Genomic DNA, 27,633 nt, shown 5'->3' on the forward strand with positions numbered 1-27,633 from the left:
AGTTACCGACTAATAAAACTAGGAATCTCTGTTCTTCATCTTAACAAATGTTCATCTCACCAGTTATACTGACTGTCCTCTCTAAATGTTAGATATTATAGTTATGAACAGTTAGTCAAACCACTCGAATTTTCCACTTTGGTCCCTATTGGGAATGAGAGTGCTGGTGTGTAGCTCTTGTAGGTTGAGGATAGCTTGGTATATTAACTGCAGCATAGCACAGCATTTCACCGGGTATAACATGGTATTTTATACCTCTGGGGTTGATCATCCAGTCTGAAAAAAACATCTGTAGAGTTTATTATCTGGACACGGTGACACTGTAAAGACAACCTACGACTCTGATTTGCAGACCAAATTTGGGAGCCGTTTTAACAGCTTTAATAGTTCTCGATGAAAGAGTTGGATTGGGAGGAGGCTGCACTTTGGTGATATTTATGAGAGAACGGTAATATCCGTCACAATAACAATAACACTGGATGAAAGAGGACAAATGTGGCTATGCTATGATTGTAAAATGATGGCTGTAGGTAGGGCAGGGGTGTCGAACTCTAGGCCTCGAGGGCCGGTGTCCTGCAGGTTTTGGATCTCACCCAGGTCAACACACCTGAATCAAATGATTAGTTCATTAACAGGCTTCTGGAGAACCTCAAGACATGTTGGGGAGGTCATGTAGCCATTTAAATCAGCTGTGTTGGATCAAGGACACATCTAAAGCCTGCAGGACACCGGCCCTCGAGGCCTGGAGTTCGACACCTGTGCTGTAGGGCAAACACTGTAGACACAGGAGCAGTTGAAAAACAAAAACCTGTCACTATAACCCTGTTGATCTTCTCACTGAAACCACAGACACCATTATAAACACTGAAATGGTTGAAAAAAAGCATGAAACCTAAACTGGAACTGAAGAAAAACTATGCAAGATATCAAAAAGACAAGCTGAATAGTTAAATGTCTTGGCTTCATTTTAAAGATTGAATGGTGTCTGTAGGTGAATATATGTGGAAGTAGTTAGAGTTAAAAGAAGAGTAAGTCTTCCAGATTTGAAGAGTCTCTCCACTTAAATACATTGTTTGTTGAATAAAGCTGAATATTTTTAGAAATATAAAAGTTAGAAATGAGGACAAATACAAGCACACATGTCCAAAACAAGAGGAAACTAATGATACTTGAAGGAGCTAGCCGGTGAAAATCCAGGTTTTTGAAGTGTATGTTACCTCTCCCTCTATAGCTGAAAAGAATCCCTATTCATAATTTGTGGACTTACCGATTTGTTTTTGGTGTAGCACCTCTTTTTATTTAGTCTGTATCATGAACTTCTGTACCGACATCTGAGAGCCAGCAGGGCTCAGCTGGGTCCACAGAGTTGTGGGCCATCAGCACTGAAAGCCCATGGATCCCCGAGCCTCCATCTGCTGAGAAGCAGCCCCAGGACCTCACTATTCAGCACTGTGATGACACAGATGGCATGTTACAAACAGCAGTTTTGGAGCTAAGCAAACTCACCCAAAGCCCAGTCCTAACTTTTTTTCCCCACTTTTCCACTGAAATATATTCCTTTTTCAAATATCTTCAGGACCTGACAGAAAGACTGTGGAATGGGTATTTTATATGTGCAGTACAGAAGAGTCTGCGGTTGGAGGGCTTCACCCCAGATGTGGGATGTGTTAGAGGCACGGCAGAAGCATATGTGTTTGAGATAAAAGACTCCGTGGATGTTGAACAGAGTCTTAGATATTTGTAAGATAGTGTGACCACAGTGAAAAGCACTAATGTGCATAAGTATTGGCTGAGGCATACAGACAATTGTTTGTAAGTCCTCCCAACCATGGTTTGTTTTTCCAGCTGTGTGCTGTACCTCTGTTATACACAGAAACTAAAAACGTGCATCCTTTCCTCTAACTCCTGGCAGGCCTCCTCTTTCCTGAAGATGTATTTTAGGAGCGAAGGCATCCTTCACCATGACATACTGTCACAGTAAATCATTGCACTGTTTTTCCTTACAGTTTTTGTGTTTGTATGTATATTTTATTTTAATATGAGCGGTTTAGTGGCATTTCCTTGGCGCACAAATTAAGAGAAAGGAGAAAAGCTTTATCACTCCAGGAGAATGGTTCACCTCCACAGACACAAAAACACAAGTCTTGCCCTATCAGAAGTTCTTTTGTCATTCTGTAAGGGTGTAGTGTCATCAAGGCAGCGCTGATGGGACTGTCACTACAGTAGATCTGTCCAATGGAACATAGCACAGCTGCAAGGTTGTACTGCCCTAATTTGGACCCACACTGTCAGCGATCCAGGAACTGCTTAGTTCAGTAGTTTGGTGTTCCTCATGCTTGTATGAATCATTACATTTGTTTACTACACTGATTGTCAGCAGGTAATGAACTAAAGTTACAAAGGTAACAAAGGTTACATTGCTGCCTTTGTCATCAGGTGGATGACTTTAACTCATGTCAGTAACTTTGAAGTTGTTTACTAGATTGTAGAGCTGAACGTAGGCCATCACATGGTAGTTACAGCATAGCCTTCAAATCAAAACAAGACTGGGTTTATGCAAGGTCATGGGCACAAGGAGACTTACTCACTTCATGTACTGGCAGTGGTGTTCATCCAGGAAGTCATGGACCTCCAGTTACCTTCTTGACTTCTCCTTGGCCAACAGCGGTTTCCTTTTGTTATCAACTTCCACAGACTGCAGTTATTCCCAGTAGTCCAACTCCAAAGCTAAATCATCACTACTACTGCGCCAAGCTGTAACCTAGATGTAACCCTAAAGCTTTTAAGTTAAAACACCGTTTGAATAAATGTGAAAAAAAAGTTTCCTCACTTCAGTGGTTAAACAAGATAACCAAATACCTAGTTCCAAACAGCATATGTTTGGAACTAGGACTATGGCATAATCTCGAGCTTCTTTCTTTTTTTCTAGGAAAGCTGATACGTTCCAGCTAAAATTAAGGCTCGCTCCTCGGCACAATCACAAATGTGCCAGGAAGTATGTACATCTGAGTGTGCGCAGCCTGTCCCAGCTGCAACTGGGGAAGAAGCTTGGAAAGGTCTTCCAACACTCACTCAGGGTGTTTGGCTGAGCACTTCTTAACAACGGTGCAACCTGCTCATGAATGGGTAGAATCCCTGGGAGTGTTTTTACTTTTCTTGTTGAAGTTGTGAGCTGTTGAGGTTAATAACTTTTGGACAGTCTGTTTTCAGAATTTGGGTAAAAGCTGTTTTCTGGCAAACTGTCACAGCTACTGACCGCCTGCATGACAGACAAACAGGGAACGTCTGCAGCTACACAAAACCACCATAACTAGGACTGTTAACCTGTGGAAAGCATGGCTGTGAAGTATGGGCAGTTCTTGACGACCCCGATGAAACCCACAGGCTGAAACATGTCGGTGAAGTAATAAAGCTGATCTTTATACCAAGTGTTGCTTGAGCTTTGATCTCAGACCGCTCTTCTTGTCCATGCTCTTTGTGAGAAGGTGAAGCTGTGCAGGAAAACCTTCATTCTGTCATTAGATACGAGTGCTGACTTGGTTCCTACTGGTTATAGCAAAGTAAGAGGATGAATTTCTGTATGAACACTCAAAGTTAGCTTTCTACATTTCGTCTCTAATCAGTGTATTTTAAAAAAAATGGAATTTAAAGGATATAATTATTTTCTATCAATAGATTAACTGCTGTTTTAGTTTGCATGTTAGTTATTTAGCCTCCTAAATTCGCTCCATGATTCTTCTGGGGTCTAAATGATGATATACTCAAAAAGTGCTTTCCCACAGCAATATTCAGATTTGAAATACATTCATGGTAACACAATGAAAATGAAAGGTTGATCATAAAAATTATTTTATAATCAGAGTTTTTAAAAGGCCAGAACAGAAGACAATATTTTTGGAATAAGAGCAACAGATCAAATGCAGATGCTTCCACTATGCTCAAAACACCTGGAGTCAGACAGGACTGGTACTTATAGAGTGTATAACTCCATTACAGTAATATAAAGTTCATATTTTTGACTCAGATAATATTATAAATAATGAAACAGCAGCTTTTTTCCTCGAGCAGTCCACACAGCTACTGTAAAGGCTTCAGTTATTCTGCTGTTTGCATCTCTTGCAGCAATTTCAGTTGATCCTCAACAGTTTTCAGTTCCTGCTCCAAAGCAGACACCTGCACACACAGAGTAAAACATATGAAAATACACAGATAGATACAGTGCTAGTATGAACTCACAAAGTGAATGTACAATGTTCTGCACAATGTTACAACAACAGCTTGATGACACCATTAGCATTTACATGTGTTTCCTTCCTTTCACTGTGCAAAATCTCACAGGATTGCATAACCACAGCAGGAAGCCACATATTAGCTTAAGATGACTGTGCATTTTAAAATTGAGTGTGGCCTAGGCTTAGGAGGAGATCCACCGTGTATGTGTGGTGGGGTGTGGCTCAGCTGCAGGGGAGGGGTGGAGGAGTGGTGTCAGGGGAGGCTGACATGCACCTGATCTCCATCAGTGAACCAGCCTCCCCTTTAAGGATTGTGCTGAGACCGGAGGGGCGAGGTGTGTATGCGAGTGTGTGCAGAGCAGATGAATACCTGCTTGTGCTTTGTGAAGGAGGAAAAAATCTTAGAAATAAAAGCTACCAGAACGTGCAAAGCTGGTGTGTGGGTCCTCATCCTGTCACAGTGATGCCGAAACCCAGCCGCAGCACGACGGAACCACAACCAGCCCAGCCAACTGAGACGCTGGCCCGGATGATGGCTGAGATCGTGGCTAGAGAGAGCAGAGGGAGCAAGTGGCAGTGTTTCACCACCAGTGGGAGAAGCTGCGGGACCAGTCTTAGACCCAGACAAAAATACTGGAGAACCTGGTAGCTGGCTGGTTACCCGCTGAGGCCTGCATCGTAGAGCTGGTGGTATAAGGAACAGTTCATCGCAGGGCTTTCCGCAGAAGCCGCGGAGTGGGTCTGCTGCCACCACCCAACCAGTCTGGATGTGGCTGTTGGTTTGGCCATGAACGTCTTCTCCCTTTGATTCACTGTTTGGGAGAAAGCTGCCGGAGGCATTGGACATGATTAAAGAAAACTGGTCTAAGCCCACACAAAAATTCAGATGTGTGTGAAGTTGGACGGAGGGAGGTACAGTATCTGAGGAACCACTTGTGGGGAGGGCACAGGTGGATAAAACGGCAGCCATCGCATCCTGCCGCGGCCTGTTTATTGCAGGTAAAGAAAGCTCTCTGTGGAGAACCCCTGCTTGACACGCCTAGCCTTTTTCTCCCTTTTGTTCTGCAGACTGATGCCTCATAAAGGGGGTTGGGGGCTGTTTTGTCCTAGCAGGTAAGGGGTGTGTGTGGCTCAGCTGCAGTGGGCGGGTGGAGCAGTGGGTTCAGAGTGTGGTGTCATACGCACCTGATCTCCATCACCAAACCACACCCCCCCCTTTAAGGATGGTGCCGGGACTGGAGGGCGGAGGTGTGTGCAGGGCAGCTGAACAGCTGCTCGTGCTTTGAAGAAGGAAACGAATAAAAAGCACCAGAACGTGCAAAGCTGGTGTGTGGCTCCTCATTCTGCCACAGCAGGATTCGAGGTTTTTGTGTGGAAAGAGTGGAAGAATGTACGTATATGTACGTGGTTTTGATATAATCTACTATTTTAAATTGTAATTTTTATTTTATCAGCCAAATCTCAGCATCAGTCTTTGAAATGTTCAGTGCACCACTCTACAACCATCCGTTGGTTAGAGAGTGACACAGCAGCAGTGCCATTCCCCGAGCTTTGATTCTCTCTCTCCAAAACATAAACCTGACTCAGATATAGTGAAGAAGTTACAAACAGAGCCGCTGCAGGTCTCATTCACCTTACTGCACAGTGCCCACCTTACTGTCCATCTGCTCTCTGATATGAGAAGGAACCTTGGTGAGGTAGCTTGGAGACTGGACTCTGGCAAGGATTTCATCCAGCTTTGGGACGAGCCTGTCTCTGCGCTGAGAGAGCTGCACAATCTGTTTCTCAATGTTCATTCCACTCTGAGAGACACAACACAGTACGTTAGACATGACCAGCATCCTCATCACCACTGCAAAACCATTCAACAGGAACAGGATGGGATTCTCATCACAATGCAAACATGACTTTAACAATGTGTGCTTCTCTGAAGAGTTATTAGATTTGCTTAAGCAAAGGTCACATGACATTTAATACTCATAGATTACGTGCGTGCATGTATTTAAACACAGCTCTCATAAGGTCCTGCCACAGCATTTCAATGGAGTTCAGGTCCACACCGTGACTGGGATATTGCAGCACCTTGACTATGTTTGGGTACATTGTCCCGATGCATGACTCCAGGCTTGGCTGTGGGACAGATGCCCTCACCTCTGACTCGTCTGTGTACAGAGGAGCTCATGGTCTTCAGTGGTTTCATCTGAAAGCTCTCCTGATGATCTAAAAAGCTTGGAGAGAAACTTCTCTAAGTTTCTTGAAGACATTTCACCTCTCGTCTGAGAAGCTTCCTCAGTTTTAAGGCCAAAGGTGGAGGGTTCCAGATATTAATATTATAATCTGTACTGCGTAAGAGGGTAGTTGACCCACTACTGATCATGGTGTTCATGCCAGCAAACTGCCAAAACTGCACACTTGGTGATGATCAACCAATCAAGTTATTAGCGTAACCTGACTGCTCCTAACTTATTAAATCCTATGCATTACAGATTGGGTTCATATAATTTCATTCACAGTATGTCAGATGATAATCCCAATACTCTCATTTCTAAAAGTTTGTTTTAAGAAATGAAAGACTAAACTGTCAGTCAGTCCAACACACAAAGTTATTTCATTAACAATGAAGTTATGCTTCATGCAGAAGAAGCCCGACACATACTTGAAAGTGAAGATGTAGCTGACATGTGTGATCCACCACACCAACGAGGCTTGTTTTGGGCGGAGAAGTGGAGTGAACAGACAGGGGGATACCGTTTGTGTCAGAACAGCAGATGTGAAGGGCGGAGATTCGGCTTAAAGTCCTAATCGCTGACCCGAAGCGAAGGAGGACCTCGGCCTGGCTGGGCGAACACACTGCCCACACTGAAACAATCAAGATTTAAATAAATTAAATAATCCTTTTTATTATTTTCTTAATATTTTTAGACTGTGGTGCTCAAGTCTCGAGCCACAACTCATTGCCCTATAATTTGCTCCCAAGGAGCTAGACTCAGCTGTAAGTTTGAAATGGTTTGGAACAAAAGCTCTCCAGCTTTCAGAAGACGTTCAGAGTTTGGCTACTTTGTTACACATATTCATACTCAGTCTTCATACCTGACCATTTTCAAAGGAATGTTTTATGTTTGTTTGTTGAACCTCTGACCTCTGAATAATTCACGCATTAAAAAACAAAAACAAAAAAAGACTCCAAAGTTAAGAACCAGTGTTGTGTCTACACATAACAGGCAACTTAGCAAAGAACCAATTTTAAGTGAGGCCTTTGGCACTTTGTTACAAGCAGCGTGCCAAAAACACAATTTGTTCCAATTTTTGAGCCGAGTCTAAGAAAAATACCAAAGATACTATTTAATACTCGTCCAACTGGTATTTTTACACAAACAAGATGACTCCTAAAAAGCTGTAAGTTAAAAATTTAGCATATATTAGTATGTAAAACATACTGCACTAGCAAAGAGCTGAAACAAAACCTGAAAAATCATGCATTTACTGGTCCATCTACTGCCAGAAATGGTCTCAGTGGAAGTGTAGCTGTCAAGAAGTCATTCTTAATGAAGCGGAGAAAAAAAAAAAAAAACTAAGGCATGAAAATTATGCAAGACGTGTACTGACAATCAAAACATGTCTGATGGAGAGAAATCCAAATCTGAAACTTTTGGTTCAAATCACTGAATTCTTCAGAGAACATCAGGTAGAGGTGAACAGTGCAGGTCTACAGCCATCTGTAAAACATGGCCCTCGACCTCTGGGGCTGCGTTTCAGCCAGTGGTGTGGACATCAAAATTAATGGAATTGCAAAGGCAGAAAAGTACCATCAGAGTTTGATCCATTATATAACGTCATCCTGAAAGCATCCAATTGGCAAGAGCTTCATTTCAGCCTGACAGTGATCCCCAAAAGACTGGTGAGGCAGTGAAAGTCTAACGAATAGAAAAAAAATGAAATGGAATACAATCGGACACCATCGGTCGTGGACTAGCCTCCTCAGATCCCGAAGCAGTGTGGGATCATCCTGACAGATAACAGAACAAGAGGCAGAAATATCCAAGGAAAAACTCTGAATGTTCTTCAAGAAGCCTGGAGAACTATTCCTGAAGATACTTTTAAAGAGACCTGTCTCAGAGAGCTCAGGCTGTGAAGAGTAAAGCTGGTCTTACTGAATATCGACTTTCAAGCCTGTTAATATTGCACAAACTCTGACTTTGACTTCTGTGCTGCATCTCCATAAAGGTTTGCAGATATTAAAAAAAATCAATAAAAAAAAATCGCTGCAGCCATTTCCCCATTTTCCTGGCAAAAAGTGAAGAAATCACGGGTGACTCAAGACTTTTGCATAGTAACAAAACTTAACTGGGTTGCTATATTTGCTTTCAAGCATTTGCCAGTGGAAGTGCCAGTGTGATAATGGTTATGTCTTCTTGTGTTGACTTACTGTCAGGTTTTGCTTTGGTTATGCCACACTGTGCTCGTAAAGAACGGGCCACTCGGATCACTTCCTGTACCAGCAGGAAACCTCTTTCCTCTTCGGCAAAATGCCAGTGTGCCTGTGAGAATGGAAAGGACAGGGAGGTTAGAAAACTAACACATCAGCTGAAGTACATGGACAGTGTTGTATAGGGTCCTGTGCATTCCTCTGTGTAAGCTACTTTTAATAACTCTGGGCCAGTTTTCAGTCCTGGACTAAGAAAGCATCTCAGTGTGCAGGTTAGTGGGGAGAAAACCCTCAGTAAAAAATAAAAGTTTTGATGAAGCTTATTATTCGGGCTGGATCATGTGACCTTAGTTATGCCACAGTAGAGCTTTTTCTCTCTTTTATCAGCATGCATTCATTTGCAACTACTGGATGTTACCAAGTTTGCACCTTCTCTTTTCCCCGGTTTGTGCTTCCACTTCTTTGGCTCTTTCTCTCTGTGCCTTTCTGACTCCACTGATTTGCGTTTGCTCGTCCCACAAATAAGTTTTTTATTGTTTGCTTTGTGCAAGTTTTCATCTTTTCTTTTTCAGGTCATGTTGTAGGACTGTCTTGGTTGACACGCCTCTGCAACATTCCACAGAAGTCGAGGATCACACTCCTCAGGCTTTGGGAAGGCCTATGCCAGGGTACTGGAGGTGTGAGTCCATCTTTTCATTGTGGTTGTGGAATGCTGGACCGACTCTTCCTCCTCTCATGGATATTCGAGATTTCATGGTAGTTTGCCGAACTAGTTTACATGTGCTTTGTGGATTTGGAGAAGGCATTCAACTGCATCCCTCTGGGTATCCTGTGGGGAATTGCTGAAGAATACGTTGTATTGGGCTCGATGTTAAGAGTTATCCAGGCTCTGTACAAGTGTTGCTAGAGCTTGGTCCACATTGTTGGTAATAAGTCAGATTTATTCTTTCTGTTCAGCATTTTTATTTACTGAATTCTGAGGTGGGGCAGAGGGGACCTCACTCAGTGGCCTCAGAATCTCGTCTTCGCTTTTTTCATGTGGTGTTGTTGGCTTCTCAGAGTTTGCAGCTGAAATTGAAGCAGCTTGGCTGAAAATTAGCTGCAAGTCCAAGACCACGGTCCTTAGTCAGAGAAGGGTGGAGTGCTCACTGTAACGATTTAAGTAAGGAGAGCAGGAGTGACAGTGCACACTCTGAACTGGTCTGTTGTATTGTGGTGACACACTCACATTCAGAAAGAGCCAAATGTGAAAGCAAAGGTGTCGCTGGTCCATCTACATTCATACCCTCACCTATGATCATGAGCTTTGGGTAACGACTGAAATAATGAGATGAGAGCAATCCTGGGTTCAGCCTTAGAGAGAGGGTGAGGGGCTCGGTGAGGGGCTCAGAGTCGAGCTGCTGCTCTTCCACATGCAAAAGAGCCAGATGAAGTGTTTGGCCACACCAGGCTTAGGTGAGCTGTTCTGGGAGGAGGCTCAGTGGCTAATTAGATTAGTGGTAGAAGAGGGATGGACGGACATTTAACACTACAGGAGTAATTACTGGTGAAATCTCTCTTTCCCAAACGTTCAGAGAGTTTATTTCCTGCTATAAATATAAGATCATCTAATCTATGTTATTGTGGGGAGTTGATCTTACATCCTTAAGATTACTGCTGCTGTCAGCTGGACTTTATTTACTGTCCCTCAGTCTGTGGGTGTACAAACTGGGCAGTGTGATCAATATTATCTGCTTCTCCGGTGATATTTGTCACTGAAATGTTATTAAAATCTTGAATTACAGTATAATTACAGTAAATTTATCTGGGTGAAGCTCACCTAATAAGCACCAACAGTCACGTTCTGTTTCCTTCTGCTTGCTGTGAGTTTTAGTGTCTAAAGTTTGCCTGAACATGGTTTGGATCTGTCTCTGCTCTTCATCTCTGACAGGAGAGAGATTTCTGCCAAGCTTGTACTTGGTTTACTGTGACTGGAATAATTTGAGATTGGTAGAAACTTTGAATTTTCAAAAATCCAGACATTAATGCATGTTAGCAGGGTTTTTTTTGTTTGTTTTTTTTTAGCATTATTTAAGACAAAAAGGTGCTTTGCTGGAGGGCTACAAACACTTGAAAACCTCAGAAAGTCCTACCAACTGAGCGGAGTGGGGGTACGGCTGTAAACACAGGCTGGTTTGTGCAGCAGCTTCGGGTGCAAACGGCTGAAGTCTCTGCCACAGCTCCTCAGTGATGAACGGCATGAAGGGGGAGAGCAGGGCCAAGGACACAGACACACAGTGATAGAGAACAGCGATGGCCGCCTGCCTCACGTCACCACTGTGCTCTGCGTCGGTGGTGAGGACGGCTTCCTGGTCCTGCTGGGTCAGCAGAGGCTTTATATACTCCTGCAAATACACACAGAGCAAAGTGACAGCAGCTCATTCAGTGCTGGGCTAACTGCTGACTTAGCTCTAACACTTTAGTCTTAATTAGGTTAATCTCTTTGCATTAAGCTTTGAGCCTCCACGTTTCCATGGAGAAACCAAATAAATATATCACATTGTCTTTTTCAGACAGAGCAGTAAGAAGATCAGTGGAGATACAAAGGATACCAGTAACGATCTTATCTGGTCTGTTGGGATGATCGAAGTCTACGCATGTCCTGGGACAGTTGTGCTCCTCACCATGTAAATATCACACAGGCTGTGGACCCAGAAGGAGTACAGGGCAGACGTGACTGTGTGGAGCTCATAAGCGTCAAAGGCCTGCTCACACTGTCCAACCGTGCTGTGGAGTCTGGAGCAGATCCAGCGGTCCATGCTGCTCAGAGGAGCTGTCTGCAGAGAGGCAAACACTGTAAAAGGCTACAGGTGCTTCCAGTGTACACAGTCAAGTTTATGATGCCACAGACTAGAAGAAGATGATAAAAGTAAACATTTTTCAGTTGAATTCGCATGTCTTTTACTCCACGTTGTCAAACAGTGTGTAAAACAGTTTGGCACAAACACAAATGTCAGATTTCACACACCTCAAACCTCTGAGAGACTGCACAGCTGTTTGTAAAGTGGGAGTGTTCCTGTCAGCGTGTCATGCTCAGTGTCCACGCCGTTAAAACAAAGTTGAGCTGTCATGATGTATTTTGATATTTGAGGAGAACTGTAGTTCATTTTAACCTGGTGTATTTCTCGTGGTGTGCATGTTTGGTCCCTCTGTTGTGAAGAAAAACAACGCGAGTTCCCTCCAGCTTTGAGTCCGACTCAACGGAAAAAACAAAAAAATTATGTTTTAGGATCAGCGAGATAGCTTATTGAGTCAAAGAGCTCCATGGTAACTGGTCAGCTGACCTAATCACTCTGTATGAGTCAGTCAGTGTTGTTGTATTAGGCTACGTTCACACTGCAGGCGAAAGCGCATCAAATCCGACTTTTCTGACCCTATGCGACCCGTATCCGATCATGGTATGACAGTGTGAACGGCACAAATCCGATATTTTCAAATCCGATCTGGGTCACTTTCGTATGTGGTACTGAATCCGATACGTATCCGATGTTTTAGAAAGCGACTGCTGTTTGAACGGTCATGTCGCATTAAATCCGTCTTTTACGTCACTGACACAAGACAGACGCCAATTATCAGCGCCGGAGAAGACATCGCGAACGCTTCCAGTGTAGATGTCAGTGAAACTGTTGGGAAGACAACGTTGGAGAAACGTGAACATTTTATTTGTACTGTATTTTCTGCAGATTCTGACAGAAATCTGTAGATTATCCTTTGAAGCACCGCTCCTCTAAAACAGCAATAAGGATCATTATTAGGTTATTTACATTATTATGTAAATAACAAAATAACTTAAAGCAAAATTGGGAAACGTAAAGTCCGAAGTCTTTATATTAAGGGCCATCAGTCAAACAATACTGTTTGCTCTGGGTCTAAACAGAGCGCGTTGTGTGTGACATCATCTTTTGCGCATGCGGGCCGCTTTGAGCGTTCACACTGGAGCGCGTTTGCTGTCGCATTTTATTTGTAGTGTGAACAAGCAGACAAAAAAATCGGATTTGATCAAAAAAATCTGAATTGAGCATTAAGACCTGCAGTGTGAACGTAGCCTTAGACTGCCTTTATTTTTTGACAGGACCATGGAGACGCCCCGGGACTCCAGCCCGGGCCTCTGCAGTTGTTCTTGGACATATCAGGTTCCTGCTCAGCGACACAAACTGTTCTTTTCCCTGAGTGCAGAGGTGGACGTCGTGTAAACTTTAAATATTCCTGTCGCTCTCAGAAAGAAAATGCTAAAGTAGTGTTTATAAGGGACCAATTTCTTTCCCTTGCTATAGAGAACCTCTGACAGTCTTTGTACAAAAACACTTTCCTCTATTTTTGCACTCGTGTTACATTCAACACAGCTCACAGTGCTCACTCTTTGACATGTAGGCTCAGTGCATCCTTTAAAAAAAACTCACGCACGCACACACAGGCTCCTACATGCAAACAAAAATATCCTGTCAGAGAAGCCTTTTTCAAACAACAACAAGTCTATAAGGTAAAAAGAAGCGCTCGAAATGTCCATCTAAGATCGTTCTTGCTGTACCTTTGCTATGGTTTCCACTGTTGCTCTGTTCTCACTCAGCACTCCCAATGTGAACCTTAAGGTCTGCCACATCTTATTACAGAAGTGTCTGCAGCTCAGAACCTGAGAGACGGACAGACTGATGTCTTCTCCTGACAAGAGGCAAAAGTGAAAATGTTACACACAGTAAAAAGATAAAGAAGCAGCCCACTGGTCTAACATGGATCACTTGTTTGAATGTTCTGCTCTCCAGCAGTTAGTTACTAGTTAGGAACCTCTGACTGTGATGAAAGATGATATGGTTATCACCCTGATAACATCTCATAAGCTACTTGAAGGTACCCGACATGGTTTTAACCTTCTGTGTTGTAATGACGGCTGGCTTTTATGTGAAATAGGGATCAATAATATGTTATTCAGTCACTTTTAACTCTAGTGAACATATGCATCACATCTTCTTTCCCCTGACACTGTCTTCCACATTCATTCGCTCTGACAAAGGGTTTCCCGTCAGATAAGAGGAGGGACTCACTCACCCTGCATTTTGTGAGAGCAAAGGGCAAAGCGCAGAGCATCGGTCCCACACTCTGGGATCCCCACGGGGAAGTCCTTCCTCTGTGGGGAAGCAGATGTAGCAGACAGATAAGAGTGGGAATAAAGAGAAAGAACGAGACGGGAGGGAGGGGAGCTGACCTGTGCTTCCATGGCAACCAGCTGCTCCCTCGGATCAAGGTTCCCCTCCTTCACTTTTCCTTGAAGTGTCTAAGAGGACGGAGGACAGCAAAACTTTCACAACACAACGTTTAAGGTGAAGAACAGACGGCTGTCTCTGTGCCGCGGTGACAGCTGTACTGCATTCAACTCTGCTATGCATCTTCGGAGCAACTCAGAGGTTTGTGAGATAAAATGAAAATGCATCCTTTCGCCAGCTGTTGTTAGCTCCAGAGCTGCACCGTGCTGTAGCAGTAAAGACAAATGAATAACTGCTTTTCTTTAAGACGTCTAGAATGAGCAGAAAAGTGAATAAAATGTAACCATTTCCTTAAAACAGAGCGCAAAAACAGACAGGTTGCTGAAGCACGCTAACATGATGTTTCTGATACTAGTTTAAAGATGCCGAGGCTCTTCCCTGAGTGAGGCGGATGTCAGACAGTCATTACGGCCTTATTACCTCCAAAGTGACTCCGTGTATAACGTCTAAGGGGTCGATGACATTTCCCAGAGATTTACTCATTTTTCTGCCATATTTATCTCTCACTAGTGAATGAAACAGGACCTAAGAGATAGGAAGGAAACGGGATGAGAGACAAAAATAAAATAACAGGATATCCTGAGGCTGTAGTCCATTTTCTCATTATTATAAGTAACCTGTTTAAAGGGTAGCTGCCCGGTCAGCTCTGTTCCAAGCATCACCATCCTGGCCACCCAGAAAAAGATGAGGTCACTGCCCGTCTCCAGAACAGAGTTAGGGTAAAACTGCTGCAGGTCAGCGGTCTGTGGAAAGAGTGGGTAGGTTAGGGATGAGGGTTGCTTCTTTTCACATTCAGTCAGAGGAAGTCCAGTACCTGATCTGGCCAGCCAAGCATGGCAAAGGGAAAGAGCGCAGAGGAAAACCATGTATCCAAGACATCTGGGTCTGAAACAGGGAACAGTGTAACTGTAGAAGCTGAATTCTGACACACCTCACACTCTTTTATTTTATCTCAACATCATCTGTCCAACTCAGTAAATCACTAACTGGACCCATTACACTGAATTCTAATGTGACACATTTGGCTTTTTTCCTGATTTCTTAGTTTTGGGGATTTTTGTCACACATGCTTCAGATCATCAAACACAGTTTTATATTAGACATAAGTAACCAGAGTAAATAAAAAAAGACTGTTTTTAAATTTATTACAGGAAAAAAAAAAAAAGCTATCCAAACCTAGCTGTTGAATTAAGAAATGCAGACAAAGTGAAGTAAGCCAAAAGATGTCAAACACCAGCACATCGCGATCCAATCACTGACATCTGTGAGTCTGACACGGGTACAGAGGCATTTACCACGGTGAGAGCCATCAGTCATCCACACATGGAGAAAACAGTGCGAACCTTCACAGGAGCAACCGGTCTGCCAAAATTACTCAAAGAGTGCACTGACAACTCATCCAGGAGGTGACCGAAGAACCTAGAACAACATCTAAAGAAGACCTCGGTCTCAGTTAAGGTCAGAGCTCATGATTCAACAATCTGAATGAGAGCAGGCAAACATGGCCTCCATGTGAGAGGAAACCACTGCTGACAAGAACAGGAAGGGTCGCCTCACAAAAACACCCTCGATGTAAAGAATTTTATAACGAAGATTGGCTCAGTGTGAAAGACTCATTAGCAACACAACACTCAAGTTCTTACTGTGAGGGTGGCAGCAGGTTTCAGACTCCAAACGCCTGCTGCCACTGGGTTATTTTAGCCTGACATTAAAACCTGTTTGACAATCTGAAACATGTGACAGACATGCACCAAAAAACTACCAAACAATCAAGTAGGCAACAAATACTTTTACACAGCAGTGTGTAATAATCATGAACATGTTTAGGTCCATATCGTGTCTCATTAGATCAGCAAATCCTTGGCCTCGTCATTTAGCCGGCTGTAGCACAGTCATATTAGTGGTTTACAGAAATAACAATAGGAACAAATAATAAGGTAACAGTGTGTAGATACAGCAGCAGGTTAAAGGTCAGGAAGGAGGTGAGTCACCCCGAGTCAATGTGACGGCATCTGGCTTCAATCCATATTTGACAGCAGCTTTCTGACGGGCCTCGTCCTCGCTGTGTCCCCAAACCCACTGCTCCTACACACACACACACACACACACACACACACACATGCGCACACACACTTATACTACAGACTGGAACAGACTGACACTTGTGTACAATGTAGGGATTATCAGATAATTCACCAAACAATCTACAAACTCTGTGCAGTCCTTCTTTTGGTTCAAGGTTCCTCTGCATGAATCTGTCAATCTCAGGCAACACAAGCATGCTATTTTTGGAAGTTTTCCCACACACTAACCTCTTGTTGGCCCTCATAATTAGGAAGCATCACTTTGTAGGCAGGGATCTGATGACCCCACCAGAGCTGCCTGGATATGCACCAGTCACTGCACAGCAAACAGAGGCACATTGTTCACAACCCACACGTTCTGTGACAAGAGCTGCATTATTGTTAGAGCGGTGTCATTTCACACATGTCACTGACGACACACGCTGCCACACTACCTGATGTTGGACAGCCAGTTCTTCCACGTCTTGGTGTAGTACTCAGGAATGATTTCCAGCCGTCTTTCCTCGACAGCCTGACCGGGAAAGACAACACCTCCGTGACGATAGTGACCCGGGAACTTTTTCATCAATTTTACTTTTGAAAGCAAGTCATGGAATCGATACAGCTGTAAACTGACCTGCACAGCTTTTTTTGCCATTTCATCACACCGGACAAACCACTGGTTTTTTAGAAGGGGTTCAATGATGTCTCCTGAGCGGCTAAAACAGAGAGGAGAGTGGGAAAAAGAATCAGGAAAGAGAAACCACAAAGAAGAAAATGAGCAGGAAAAATACATAATAATCAGGCCCCATCTTATCTTAATGACCTTGTAGTACCATATCACCCTATTAGAGCACTTCGCTCTCACACTGCAGGCCTACTTGTTGTTCCTAGAGTATTTAAAAGTAGAATGGGAGGCAGAGCCTTCAGTTTTCAGGCCCCTCTTCTGTGGAACCAGCTTCCAGTTTGGATTCGGGAGACAGACACTATCTCTACTTTCAAGATTAGGCTTCAAACTTTCCTTTTTGCTAAAGCATATAGTTAGGGCTGGACCAGGTGACCCTGAATCCTCCCTTAGTTATGCTGCAATAGACGTAGGCTGCCGGGGATTCCCATGATGCACTGGGTGTTTCTTCTTCACTCACTATGTGTTAATAGACCTCTCTGCATCGAATCATATCTGTTATTAATCTCTGTCTCTCTTCCACAGCATGTCTTTATCCTGTTTTCCTTCTTTCACCCCAACCGTCGCGCAGCAGATGGCCCCGCCTCCCTGAGCCTGGTTCTGCCGGAGGTTTCTTCCTGTTAAAAGGGAGTTTTTCCTTCCCACTGTCGCCAAAGTGCTTGCTGATAGGGGGTCATATGATTGTTGGGTTTTTCCTCTGTATGGATTATTGTAGGGTCGACCTTACAATATAAAGTGCCTTGAGGAGACTGTTGTTGTCATCTGGTACTGTATAAATAAAACTGAATTACAAAAAAAAAAAAAAAGAAAAAAAAAAGACTATTTGTACATGGAAACAAGTGAAGCATTCAAAAATCTGTTGATGGATATAAAGTAAAGAGGCAGACAGCTGCACGCTTCACTTGTTTAAACAATTAATTTTGAAGAGGACTGAATGTTTTTCTTGGCTGATCAAGTTGACTGAGCGAAGCTATAGACAGGTGACAAATTAAAGGAAAGAAAGGCATAAAATGGCAAAAACATACTTTAAGAACTACTTCAGTGCATCTTGGCATTATTTCAAGTCACGGGAAAGCTGTGGAAGCGCTCCTTTAAAAAAATTAAAGAAATTCTCTGATTTGCTGTTTTGATGATGGTGATGAAGAGTCGTGGCTATTATACTGGTCCAAAATCCCTGATGTGTGAGATCTGGTGACTATGTAGACAAGAGGTGGCCTCGAGGGCCGGTGTCCTGCAGGCCTCTGGAGAACTTCAAGACATGTTGAGGAGGCTATTTAAATCAGCTGTGTTGGATCAAGGACACATCTAAAACTTGCAGGACACCGGCCCTCCAGGCCTGGAGTTGGAAACCCCCAATGTAGACCATTACGATTTCCACAGTTTACTCTGCATCAAGTCCTGCAGTGCCCCCTGCTGTCCTATGGATGAATTAACTGTGATCATAAGGTGCTCATATAGACAGCTTTGTACTGATGTGGGGTCCGGGACCACATGAGAGACTAATGAGGGCTAATAAGCTTCATATAAAGAGATCAGGATATATTTGTGTGCCCCTCACAGCAGTCCCAGCTTCTCATGTGGCTTTGTAGGAAAATAATTACTTACCTCTGCTCCAGGGGGACAAGTGAAGCTAACCCACGACAGCAAAATTCCCCAAAAGCAAAGCAGAGCCCTCTGAGCTGGTCACTGCAAGGGTCAAGCATTCAGGCTTTCCCTTTAATTTGCCGTTAATCGATGCATCAACACAAAAACCAGTTCAAACTCTGTACCGTGGTGTCGGCTGGCACAAAACGCTCTAATGAAAAGAAGCTGCACACAACACAGTCCATCCAGCTCCTTTAGAGTAAACACTCAGACGTTGAGCGTGCACGCGCTGCTGTACCTGCAGATGGGTAAACTCATGGCATGATCTTTTCTTCCTCTGAACAGTCTTTTCTCAACCAGAGCTTCCACAACGAGCTGTCTGGCATCAAAACGCTTCACTCCCTTCACAAAGAAAAAGAAAAGTGAAAACCAAAGACACACCAAACTGCACCAGCAGCACACAACAAACTCACACATGTATACAAACAGGTAACACAGCACCTCCAGCCACTGTCCACAGGACCCTGTCATCGTCCCATCGCCAGCAATCACAGTCAGGCGTGGGAGTGAGTGTCTCTGTGAGAGGACGAAGTCTGTGTGGTCATGAGCAGGAGTCACCTTCACTGCACCTGCAAAAGACAAACAGGAAGTGGGCGGATACCACGGGTCAGAGGGCTGAACACATCCGCAGGAACAGTGTCCCGTCAGGTGTCAGGTGTGGTCTTCACCGGTTCCAAGCTCCACGTCCACCATTGAATCAGTGATGATGGGTAACAGTCTGTCAGTGAAAGGATGTCTGCAGTGCTTCCCATGAACAGTCTGGAAGAAGCAAAGACACCACTCTGTGAAACAAGCGTCACGCTGTTCATGTAGTTTCCACTCTTCCAGCCTGCAGTTCATTCGTTTGGCCTCCAGGCTTCCTGATGCTGCAGTGCAGGGGTGTCCAACTCCTCGAGGGCCGGTGTCCTGCAGGTTTTAGATATCACCCTGGGTCAACACACCTGAATCACATGATTAGTTCATTACCAGGCCTCTGGAGAACTGCAAGACATGCTGAGGAGGTCATTTAAATCAGCTGTGTTGGATCGAGGACACAGCTAAAACCTGCAGGACGCCGGCCCTCCACGCCTGGACATTTCCACCCCTGGGGTCTGTTCTTCGTACCTCGCTTACCTCATCCAAGATCAAATCATCGCGCCAACTTTGAGCTCGCTAATCCGGTTCTCCGAACACACCTGTTGTTGACGATTAGTATAGCTGGATGAAGTAATGTGAGATCACTGGGTGGCTTAAAAGGGGCTACGCATCGATAGTAGAAACATTGATCGGCAACCCTTTGATTGGTCGGCGAAGATGTCGAAGGAGCGCGCTCAGTATTTTACGGCAGCAGAGCAAGAACTCTTGATTGAGGGATATCAGGAGTTTCAGAGTTTAATTAAAACGCAGGGGAACACTGCAAAGGCTGCAAACGCAAGGAGAGAGGGCTGGCAGAAAGTTGCTGACAAATTAAACTCGTAAGTTTTATTATATTATATTACATTATATCCTCTTTCACATTAGAGCCACAACAGGACCCACTAGAACATGGGAAAAAGTAAAAGTGAAATATAAGAATATTCCACAGAATAGTAATATTTATCACTTATATTGCTTTTAGTCTCTTGAAAAGAGACCCTGAAATAATCTGTTTGTTTGTTTATAACAGCAACCAAGAAAAGGGCAGAGCAAATAAAGACAGGTGGTGGTCCTGCACCCCCTCGTCACACCCCTTTTTGTACTGTGACATTTATTGACATTGTGGGTTTTTTTGTGTGTAGTTTGACATAACACTCCATCACTTTTACCTGTTCCCATGCAAGGGGTGACTGAAGCATGTAAGTAATGCATGTAAAAGCATGTAAGCACAGTAAGTCGGGAGATATATATATATAGAGAGAGAGTGTGTGAGAGAGAGAGAGTGTTAAGTAAATAATACCCTCACGGGAGAATCGATATCTCTCTATGAGCACACTGTCGCGCTGAGCTAAAGGATCCCGTCTATCCCGCAATATACGCTAAATTCTGTAAACTCTCCTTATCAATCTTGCACCTTCCTTGCTCGCGTACAAACGGACAGGACATGGCTGCGACAGACTTCCCAAATCCACCTTCGCTTTTATAGCCGTGGTCTGTCATCTTGATTACACGAAGTGTTTTACTATTACTACTCTAAAATATGAATTACATCTGAAATAATCAAATACATGAAATAGAATGATTAATAGTACATTTCCCTTTTTTTCGGAAATGACCTGTATGTATCTGTATGAAATCAATAAAAGAATCAAATACTGCATTATCTTTAGTTACATTGATAATATTTATTTATGGAAAAACAGTGGAGAAATGTTGCTGTTGCTTTCGTATAAATGAAGCGGACATACCTGAGTGGCCGCGATCTAATCCTGTTTACATAAAGTAAACCTGCTCCCGAGCAGGTTTACGCTTACGGATCTGTTGCTATGACAGCAAGTCCCGGATGAGCTTCGGAGAACCGAACGATCCAAGATCACGCGAAATCGTCAACAATCAAATCCGGCTAACTTACTTAGCGAGGTACGAAGAACGGACGCCTGATGTAGTGTCTCACCGTTGTGTTACGGTGCTTGCTCACATCCCTTTTAAAGTTTTCTCTGAACAGTCGTTGTGTTTTCAGCTCACTAATGTTACAATTAGAGATGGCACGATACCACTTTTTTATGTCCGATACCAATATCATAAATTTGGATATCTGCCGATACCGATATGAATCCGATATAGTGTGTTTTTTAATCAATAAAACTGTTTTTTAATATCTTGCTGCATTTTGTATAAGTTCATACTCAAGTTTAAGTAAACAACACTAAAGCTATTCTGTTATACCTGTATGTACAAAATACACCTCGCCCAAAATATTTCATAGTTCAGCAACACTGATCAATCTAATAAACTTAAACCTGCTCCATCCTCCCTATTCTGGTATTTTAAAGAGTACTTAGCAGAAATATTAAGCAACCTAACTAACAGGGTTGCAAACTCCCAGCAAAAAAAATAGGGAACCCCCCCCCACCCTCCACCTGATGATGCTTAATCGATGTAATCAACTTTAATTTGATGCAGGGCGAAAAAAAAATGCACAGAAATAAATTATTTTTCAAGAATAATTAAATAGATTCAACATCTTTCTTCAACAGAATTGCAGAATTCACAGATGGTACCTTCCCAAAGGAAAAAGTACTATAGCTTACTAGGGTATATTAGACTTAACAGTTACTATATACAGTAATGGACTTCTATACATTTTACATCAGATTAAAACTTTGGGTGTAAGATTCAGATAATTATTTATTAAAAGCTCGACATTTTAAATGAGAATAAGAAAGAAAAGTATGTCTTTGTGCCCCCTTTTCCCTGTTAATGCCCTATCGGCCCCCCTGGCTACACTTTGCTAGATCCGCCCCTGCACAGTTACCAGCCGTCAGCTACGTAGAAAAGGATCCTGGTGTAGAAAGTAATATTAAATACATTCTAACAACAGCTTATCAAGCTTAAACGTGCTGCTGTTGTTCAGCTGCTGGTTTCCTCTTTCTGGTGCAAAGTGGGCCAAAAACAAAGAAGAGAGACGGACTCGCGACAGAAAAGCCGATCAGCTGATCATTGATCAGTTTCATGATTGAAGTAGCAGCAGGAGAGGGAGAGAGAGGCAGTCGCTCCATATATCGGTTGTTAAGCTTAACGTGGGAATGCTTTACAAACATTCAGAGATGAACTTACACACTTGCTTTACTTCTCTCTGGGATAACTTCCTCGGAGATGAAATGCTGGTTTGCTAGCGAGGCTACAAATACACACAGCCGCTCTATCACGTGAGCACACTGCTCCGACGTGCTACGGTTATGAGCCGAGTTACGCCGTGTCGCAAGTTTTGTGAGATGCTTTTTTGATATTTAATGGATCGGATTACATTTTTTATTTCTCGCTGATATCTGATCCAGTAATTTACGTCAGTATCGGACCGATACCGATACGTAATATCGGATCGGTCCATCTCTAGTTACAATACACTAAGCGGTGTAGGAGATCTGTACTGTTTATTGTTGCTTGTCCTGCAATATTTTAAACACTTCCACTCCCACTGAGACACTCCCACAGTATCTCAAACTACTGGCCTGGTATCGAGGATCATCAGGGTGAACAGCTATGGCCACGTCTCCCAGCATAGTCTCTGGACGGGTGGTGGAGACCACCACCTCGGTGTCTAAGATACAGAGAAGAGGATCAATGTACAAAATATAAGATGCACCACATCCCAGGATGGTCCCGGATACGCACCATGGCCTTCTACGGGATACGCAAAGCTCAGCATCGTTCCAAACTCAATCTCGTTTTCATAGCCAGGAACAGACAACATGGTCCGGCCGGAGAGCTCCTTCGAGTCTACCTGATGATGAGTTCAAGTGATATTACATCAGAGGGACGCTCTGCTCTGTAGCTAATCTAAAAAACGTACAGTGAGTGCTCATGTGTGAGCTTCACCTGTATCGGGTCACATTATCAGACTGTAGCATTAGACATGCAAACACATGCTGAAGGTTTTATTGCTCACATGGAGGCAAAGAGCAGATTTTGTACTGTTTTCAGCACAGAGATGGTCTCTCTGAGTGGAATTCTTCCCATAACTTTTAGTTTTAGATATGACGACATTAATGTCCATGTGCTAAGGAACACCAAGCAAAATAAAACCTTATACACTTTCTTATATAAAAAAGCCACTTACATACAAGTTATTAATAAATATGAAAGCTGTCTGGATCCATGGATACGAGTAACTTTAGGTTGGGGAGAAGACACATTACTGTCTCTATTATTCTGTCCACTTGTTGAATCTGCTATCCATTTATGTAAAGCTGTCTCACCTCTATGTCAGAGATGGCAGATTCCAGGGCACAGCTCCAGCTGACCAAACCCTCTGAGCGATAAATTAGACCAGAGTCACACAGACGAACAAACGCTGCTGTTACAGCTCTGCTAAAACCCTGAAATCAAATCACAAAAGCAGGATAAACAGTTAAAGGTGCTCATGTTTCCCCCATTCAGCACTACAGCCAATTGTACAGCTCAACTTCAGTGTTTCACTCTGCAATTCTAATGGCCACGGGATGGTGAGATTTCTCTGAATCATTTAGACGAGCCTGTGTGTGCGCCGTGGTGAGGAGGCAGAGATGGCTAAAAATAAATAAATCTGCCTTACTGGAAGCAGGGAGGCTAGGAATGACTTATCATCTCTACCCATCGTGTATATGTGGTGTATGTGCTTACATCGCACTAGAGTTTCATATTCATCTCCCTTTGTACCGCTGCAGTTATTTGTACAGTTTCATAAATCAGCTCATTAGGATGGTTGAGATTATCTTCCTGGGATGGCTTCATACGTAAATCTCCATCAACACGTTGAATCGTAGAGTAAGGAACCAGAGCAGGAAGATGTGTGACTCGAGTCTTACTGGGTCCATAGTGAAACAGGCTCTGCTCCAGTCCAGAGAAGCTCCAAGCTTCCTCAGCTGGTGGTAGATCTCGTCTCCTTTCCTGCAACAGAAGCTCAAAACTCAACAAACACTGTGTAGGCCACACACCAGATGTGCTCAGAAGTCCAGATGTGAGGACTCACTCATTCTTCCACTTCCACACCTCCTCCAGAAACTCGTCCCTCTTAAAGTCTCGTCTGTGCCTCCCTGTTTGCCTCAGCAGTCTCCTCTCCACCACCGTCTAAAACACGAGCACATCGACACTCTACAGCACTGAGCATGTGCCACAAGCGTTGCAACGACAATCTTCAGCCTTAAAAATGGAATTTGATATAAATGTGTGATTTTTAGCAGTTTCCATACTTTGATGTTACTCTGAGAGACACCTGAGAACATGTGAGCCAAACCGTCATTACGCGTACCTGCGTTGCGATACCTGCATGGTCACATCCAGGCACCCACAGCACTCTGCAGCCCTGCATCCTTCTCCTGGTGGATACAAACCATCAACAGATGAGCTCAGAGAACAAAGACAACATGCTGCTCTGCTGTTGATAGTTACCATCGAACCAGTGCATCCTCTACAGCTACTGTCAGAGCGTGGCCCAGGTGCAGAGTCCCAGTCACGTTTGGTGGAGGAATACACAGAGAGAAGGTCTGATCCACAGCGTGGGGCAGCCGTTCCTGAGAGCAGGAAGGGAAACACATGACTTGTGTGTGTGCACACTCGCTCTGAAGAGCAACTTTTTCCTTTGCTGTAATCAAATATATCGTAATATATCGTAGTACTGTTGCTCGTGCTTTAGTAATGTATATTTTCTAATAATTGAAAATATTAACTTGACTTCTAAACCCAAATAAAATGAAATGATTAAAAAAAAACAAACAAACAAAAAAAAAAACAAAACAAAACAAAAAAAAAAACAAAACAAAACACACACACACGTTCAGATTCAAATGAAATAGAACATTAAGGTGGACTTTTGAGACTGAGTGAAGACTTTTTTGCTCCTTGTCGTGCCACCTTTACCTGGATAACTTGAATACATTAAAAATGAAATACAATCAGATTGCTCTGACCAACTCTGAGGTGGTCAGGCTTGCAGCATGATCACATCTGAGGAAGATGCACTTTTCTGTTCTTACAAACACAATGATTGTCTGAAGGCCCAGAAAAATAGGCCTTCCCAAATAGATCATTATGGCTTTTTGCCATACCGGTCCACGTGATTGTCATATTTTATTCAACCTTTATTATTTATTTATTTTTATTTATTTTGAATTATTACAATCAGAATGGACAGGACCGGGGGACAGGAAAGACGAGGGACAGAGAAGTTGGGGAGAAGAGGAGGAAAAACTCGAGATGAAGAGGGAGGGAGAAAAAAAAACAAAAAAAAAAAAACACTGAAAATCTGCTTCATCACCTGGTGAGAGAAAAAGAAAAAGCAAAGCAAAAACAACACAGGAGGAAACCACAGCAACCTGCCTTCTCCTGTCAAATGAACAGGAGAAGCAAAGCAATATTTTTTCTACAATAAAAATAATTATTGTAGAAAAAACAAACTGCTGTACAGCAAATAAAGAGAGCACTGCTGGGAGGACAATGGTCAGAAAGTACATAAAGTTCACTTTTGATGCCTGAAAATATGACCAAAGTAGAAGTAATTGTATGTATTGAAAACTGTCTGTGACAAATACAGATGTATGTTTTCTGATCAGTGCTCTAAAACTGTTCATCCATTTTCTGCATCACTTAATAAAAAGCGTGCACGTTGCAGGGAAATCACATATGAAAGCTTAGCTGATTAATCACTTAGTTTGTTTCATAGAAACTGCAAAAAACTGCATTAAAGTGAATTCATTTCTAACTGCAATGGTAATAATTTGATTTAACAAGATCACATGTTTACGTGTTGCTCAGGACTGAAGAATCCCTCTTTCTCCCACCACTGATACCAGCTGGACTCCACATACTCTGGACTGTAACAAGACGGGAACGGTAAGCTAGTGTCTGTAGGGAAAAAGAAAAAGGACTTTCAGAGCCTGCAAGGAGAAGAGAGAGCCAAGCCAACGGGGGTTACAGGAGAGTCACCTTTCTTTGCCCCAGGAGGTGTAGGACCGGTATAAGCAATCTTCTGCTTCTCACTCCACTTTACTGCTTTACCTTCAGCACTCTGCAAACAGAAACATCAGAGCTGGTCTAACTGGCAGCTTCAGCTATGTATTTATTCTCTCATAACTGTATTTATGACACCATAATGGACAGAGTCCATTAAAACAGCACTGAACAAGTCACAAGTCAACACGGTTCAAACACAAAAGTGTGTAAAGTAATTGTCCCCTAAACCCAATAACTGGTAGTGCTACCCTCAAGACGTCCAATCAAGTGTTTGAGTTAACAACCAATGACTCTTTCACATCACTGTGGAGGAATTTTAGCCCACTCTGCTTTGCACGATTGTTTCCAGTTAGACACATTGGACAGATTTTCCAGCACGAACAGCAACTGATTTTCACAGATGGCTGTGTAGGTTTGAATAACTTTATTAAATGAAAGCATCAATTAAAGACATAAAGACCTGGATGGCCGCTAACTTTCTGCTTCTTAATTCAGATCAAACTGAGGTTATTGTACTCGGCCCTGAAAATCTTAGAAATATGGTATCTAAGCAGATTCTTACTCTGGATGGCATTACCTTGGCCTCCAGTAATGCTGTGAGGAACCTTGGAGTCATTTTTGACCAGGACATGTCCTTCAATGCACATATTAAACAAATATGTAAGACTGCTTTCTTCCATTTGCGCAACATCTCTAAAATTAGAAATATCCTGTCTCAGAGTGATGCTGAAAAACTAGTTCATGCATTTATTACTTCCAGGCTGGACTACTGTAATTCATTATTATCAGGATGTCCTAAAAACTCCCTGAAAAGCCTTCAGTTAATCCAAAATGCTGCAGCAAGGGTCCTGACAGGGACTAGGAAGAGAGAGCAGATTTCTCCTGTTTTGGCTTCCCTTCATTGGCTTCCTGTTAAATCCAGAATTGAATTCAAAATCCTGCTCCTCACATACAAGGTCTTAAATAATCAGGCCCCATCTTATCTTAATGACCTTGTAGTACCATATCACCCTATTAGAGCACTTCGCTCTCACACTGCAGGCCTACTTGTTGTTCCTAGAGTATTTAAAAGTAGAATGGGAGGCAGAGGTAACTAATGAGTGCAGCATTAAACTATTACATTATTATTGCTATTATTAATACAACGATGCCAGTATATCCGTAAAAATACACACAAACGCACTAGTACTCTTTCCTTGGAGGATTTGACAGAGAGCTTTAGCCTTCGTGCTTTGCCTCCCTCTAACTTACACCATGCTGACTCGATAGGATGCCCTCCTCCCGCACTCGTCTGCGCCTCTGCTTCTCGGCGTGGGGCCGTGCAGTGAAGTTTGTGTGAGAAGCTTTTGGTTGGGTGCTGGAACAGAGTCTGGCTGCCCTCCTCAGACTCGGACCAGTACCTGTCCTCCACATCCTCGGTAACTTTACACGCTAGAATGCCCACACATGCCAGCCACAGCCGTGTAACTTAACTACTTTGTCCCTGCCAACCTGAGGACAGACGTTTGTATGGAAGCTTTACACAAAATTAAACCCGTGACGAAACGATGTTCCAGTATGATTTTGTGCTGTTTGTTGACGGGCTATTAAATCTTCACGGACAACAGGAAACACACTTGGTCCGTCTGGAAATATCTTCCCCACACAGCGTTTCTAGCAATGACTGTAGTGTTTTCTACAG

At 43.1% G+C, this 27,633-nt stretch overlaps 1 protein-coding gene across 3 annotated transcripts; it reads right to left on the reverse strand.

Moving 5' to 3' along the window:
* Window positions 1–3,832: 3,832 nt before the first annotated feature.
* Window positions 3,833–27,567, reverse strand: vars2 (valyl-tRNA synthetase 2, mitochondrial). 3 transcript variants are annotated; one of them, XM_039605193.1, is made up of 29 exons: window positions 27,204–27,566; window positions 25,926–26,007; window positions 25,744–25,844; window positions 24,393–24,514; window positions 24,253–24,319; window positions 23,974–24,071; window positions 23,810–23,891; window positions 23,222–23,341; window positions 22,638–22,746; window positions 22,475–22,563; window positions 19,016–19,106; window positions 18,789–18,916; window positions 18,586–18,689; window positions 16,656–16,737; window positions 16,474–16,550; window positions 16,268–16,355; window positions 15,947–16,040; window positions 14,770–14,840; window positions 14,573–14,698; window positions 14,376–14,480; window positions 13,898–13,966; window positions 13,741–13,819; window positions 13,226–13,356; window positions 11,322–11,474; window positions 10,791–11,042; window positions 8,659–8,770; window positions 6,889–7,091; window positions 5,885–6,034; window positions 3,833–4,173 (listed from the first exon to the last, which is right to left on the reverse strand). In XM_039605193.1, the coding sequence occupies exons 1-29, from the start codon at window positions 27,363–27,365 to the stop codon at window positions 4,096–4,098; spliced, it is 3,225 nt and encodes a 1,074-aa protein (XP_039461127.1). In that variant the 5' UTR covers window positions 27,366–27,566; the 3' UTR covers window positions 3,833–4,095. The 3 variants fall into 3 exon arrangements, 2 of the variants coding, with proteins under 2 accessions (XP_039461127.1, XP_039461128.1); XM_039605194.1 differs by lacking the exon at window positions 3,833–4,173 and adding an exon at window positions 6,384–6,460 and having other exon boundaries at window positions 5,893–6,034; window positions 27,204–27,567; XR_005609769.1 differs by lacking the exon at window positions 3,833–4,173 and adding an exon at window positions 6,315–6,460 and having other exon boundaries at window positions 5,912–6,034; window positions 27,204–27,567.
* Window positions 27,568–27,633: the final 66 nt, after the last annotated feature.

Source organism: Oreochromis aureus, linkage group 22, assembly GCF_013358895.1.
Source record: "Oreochromis aureus strain Israel breed Guangdong linkage group 22, ZZ_aureus, whole genome shotgun sequence".
In the NCBI taxonomy this organism is placed as follows: Eukaryota; Metazoa; Chordata; class Actinopteri; order Cichliformes; family Cichlidae; genus Oreochromis; species Oreochromis aureus.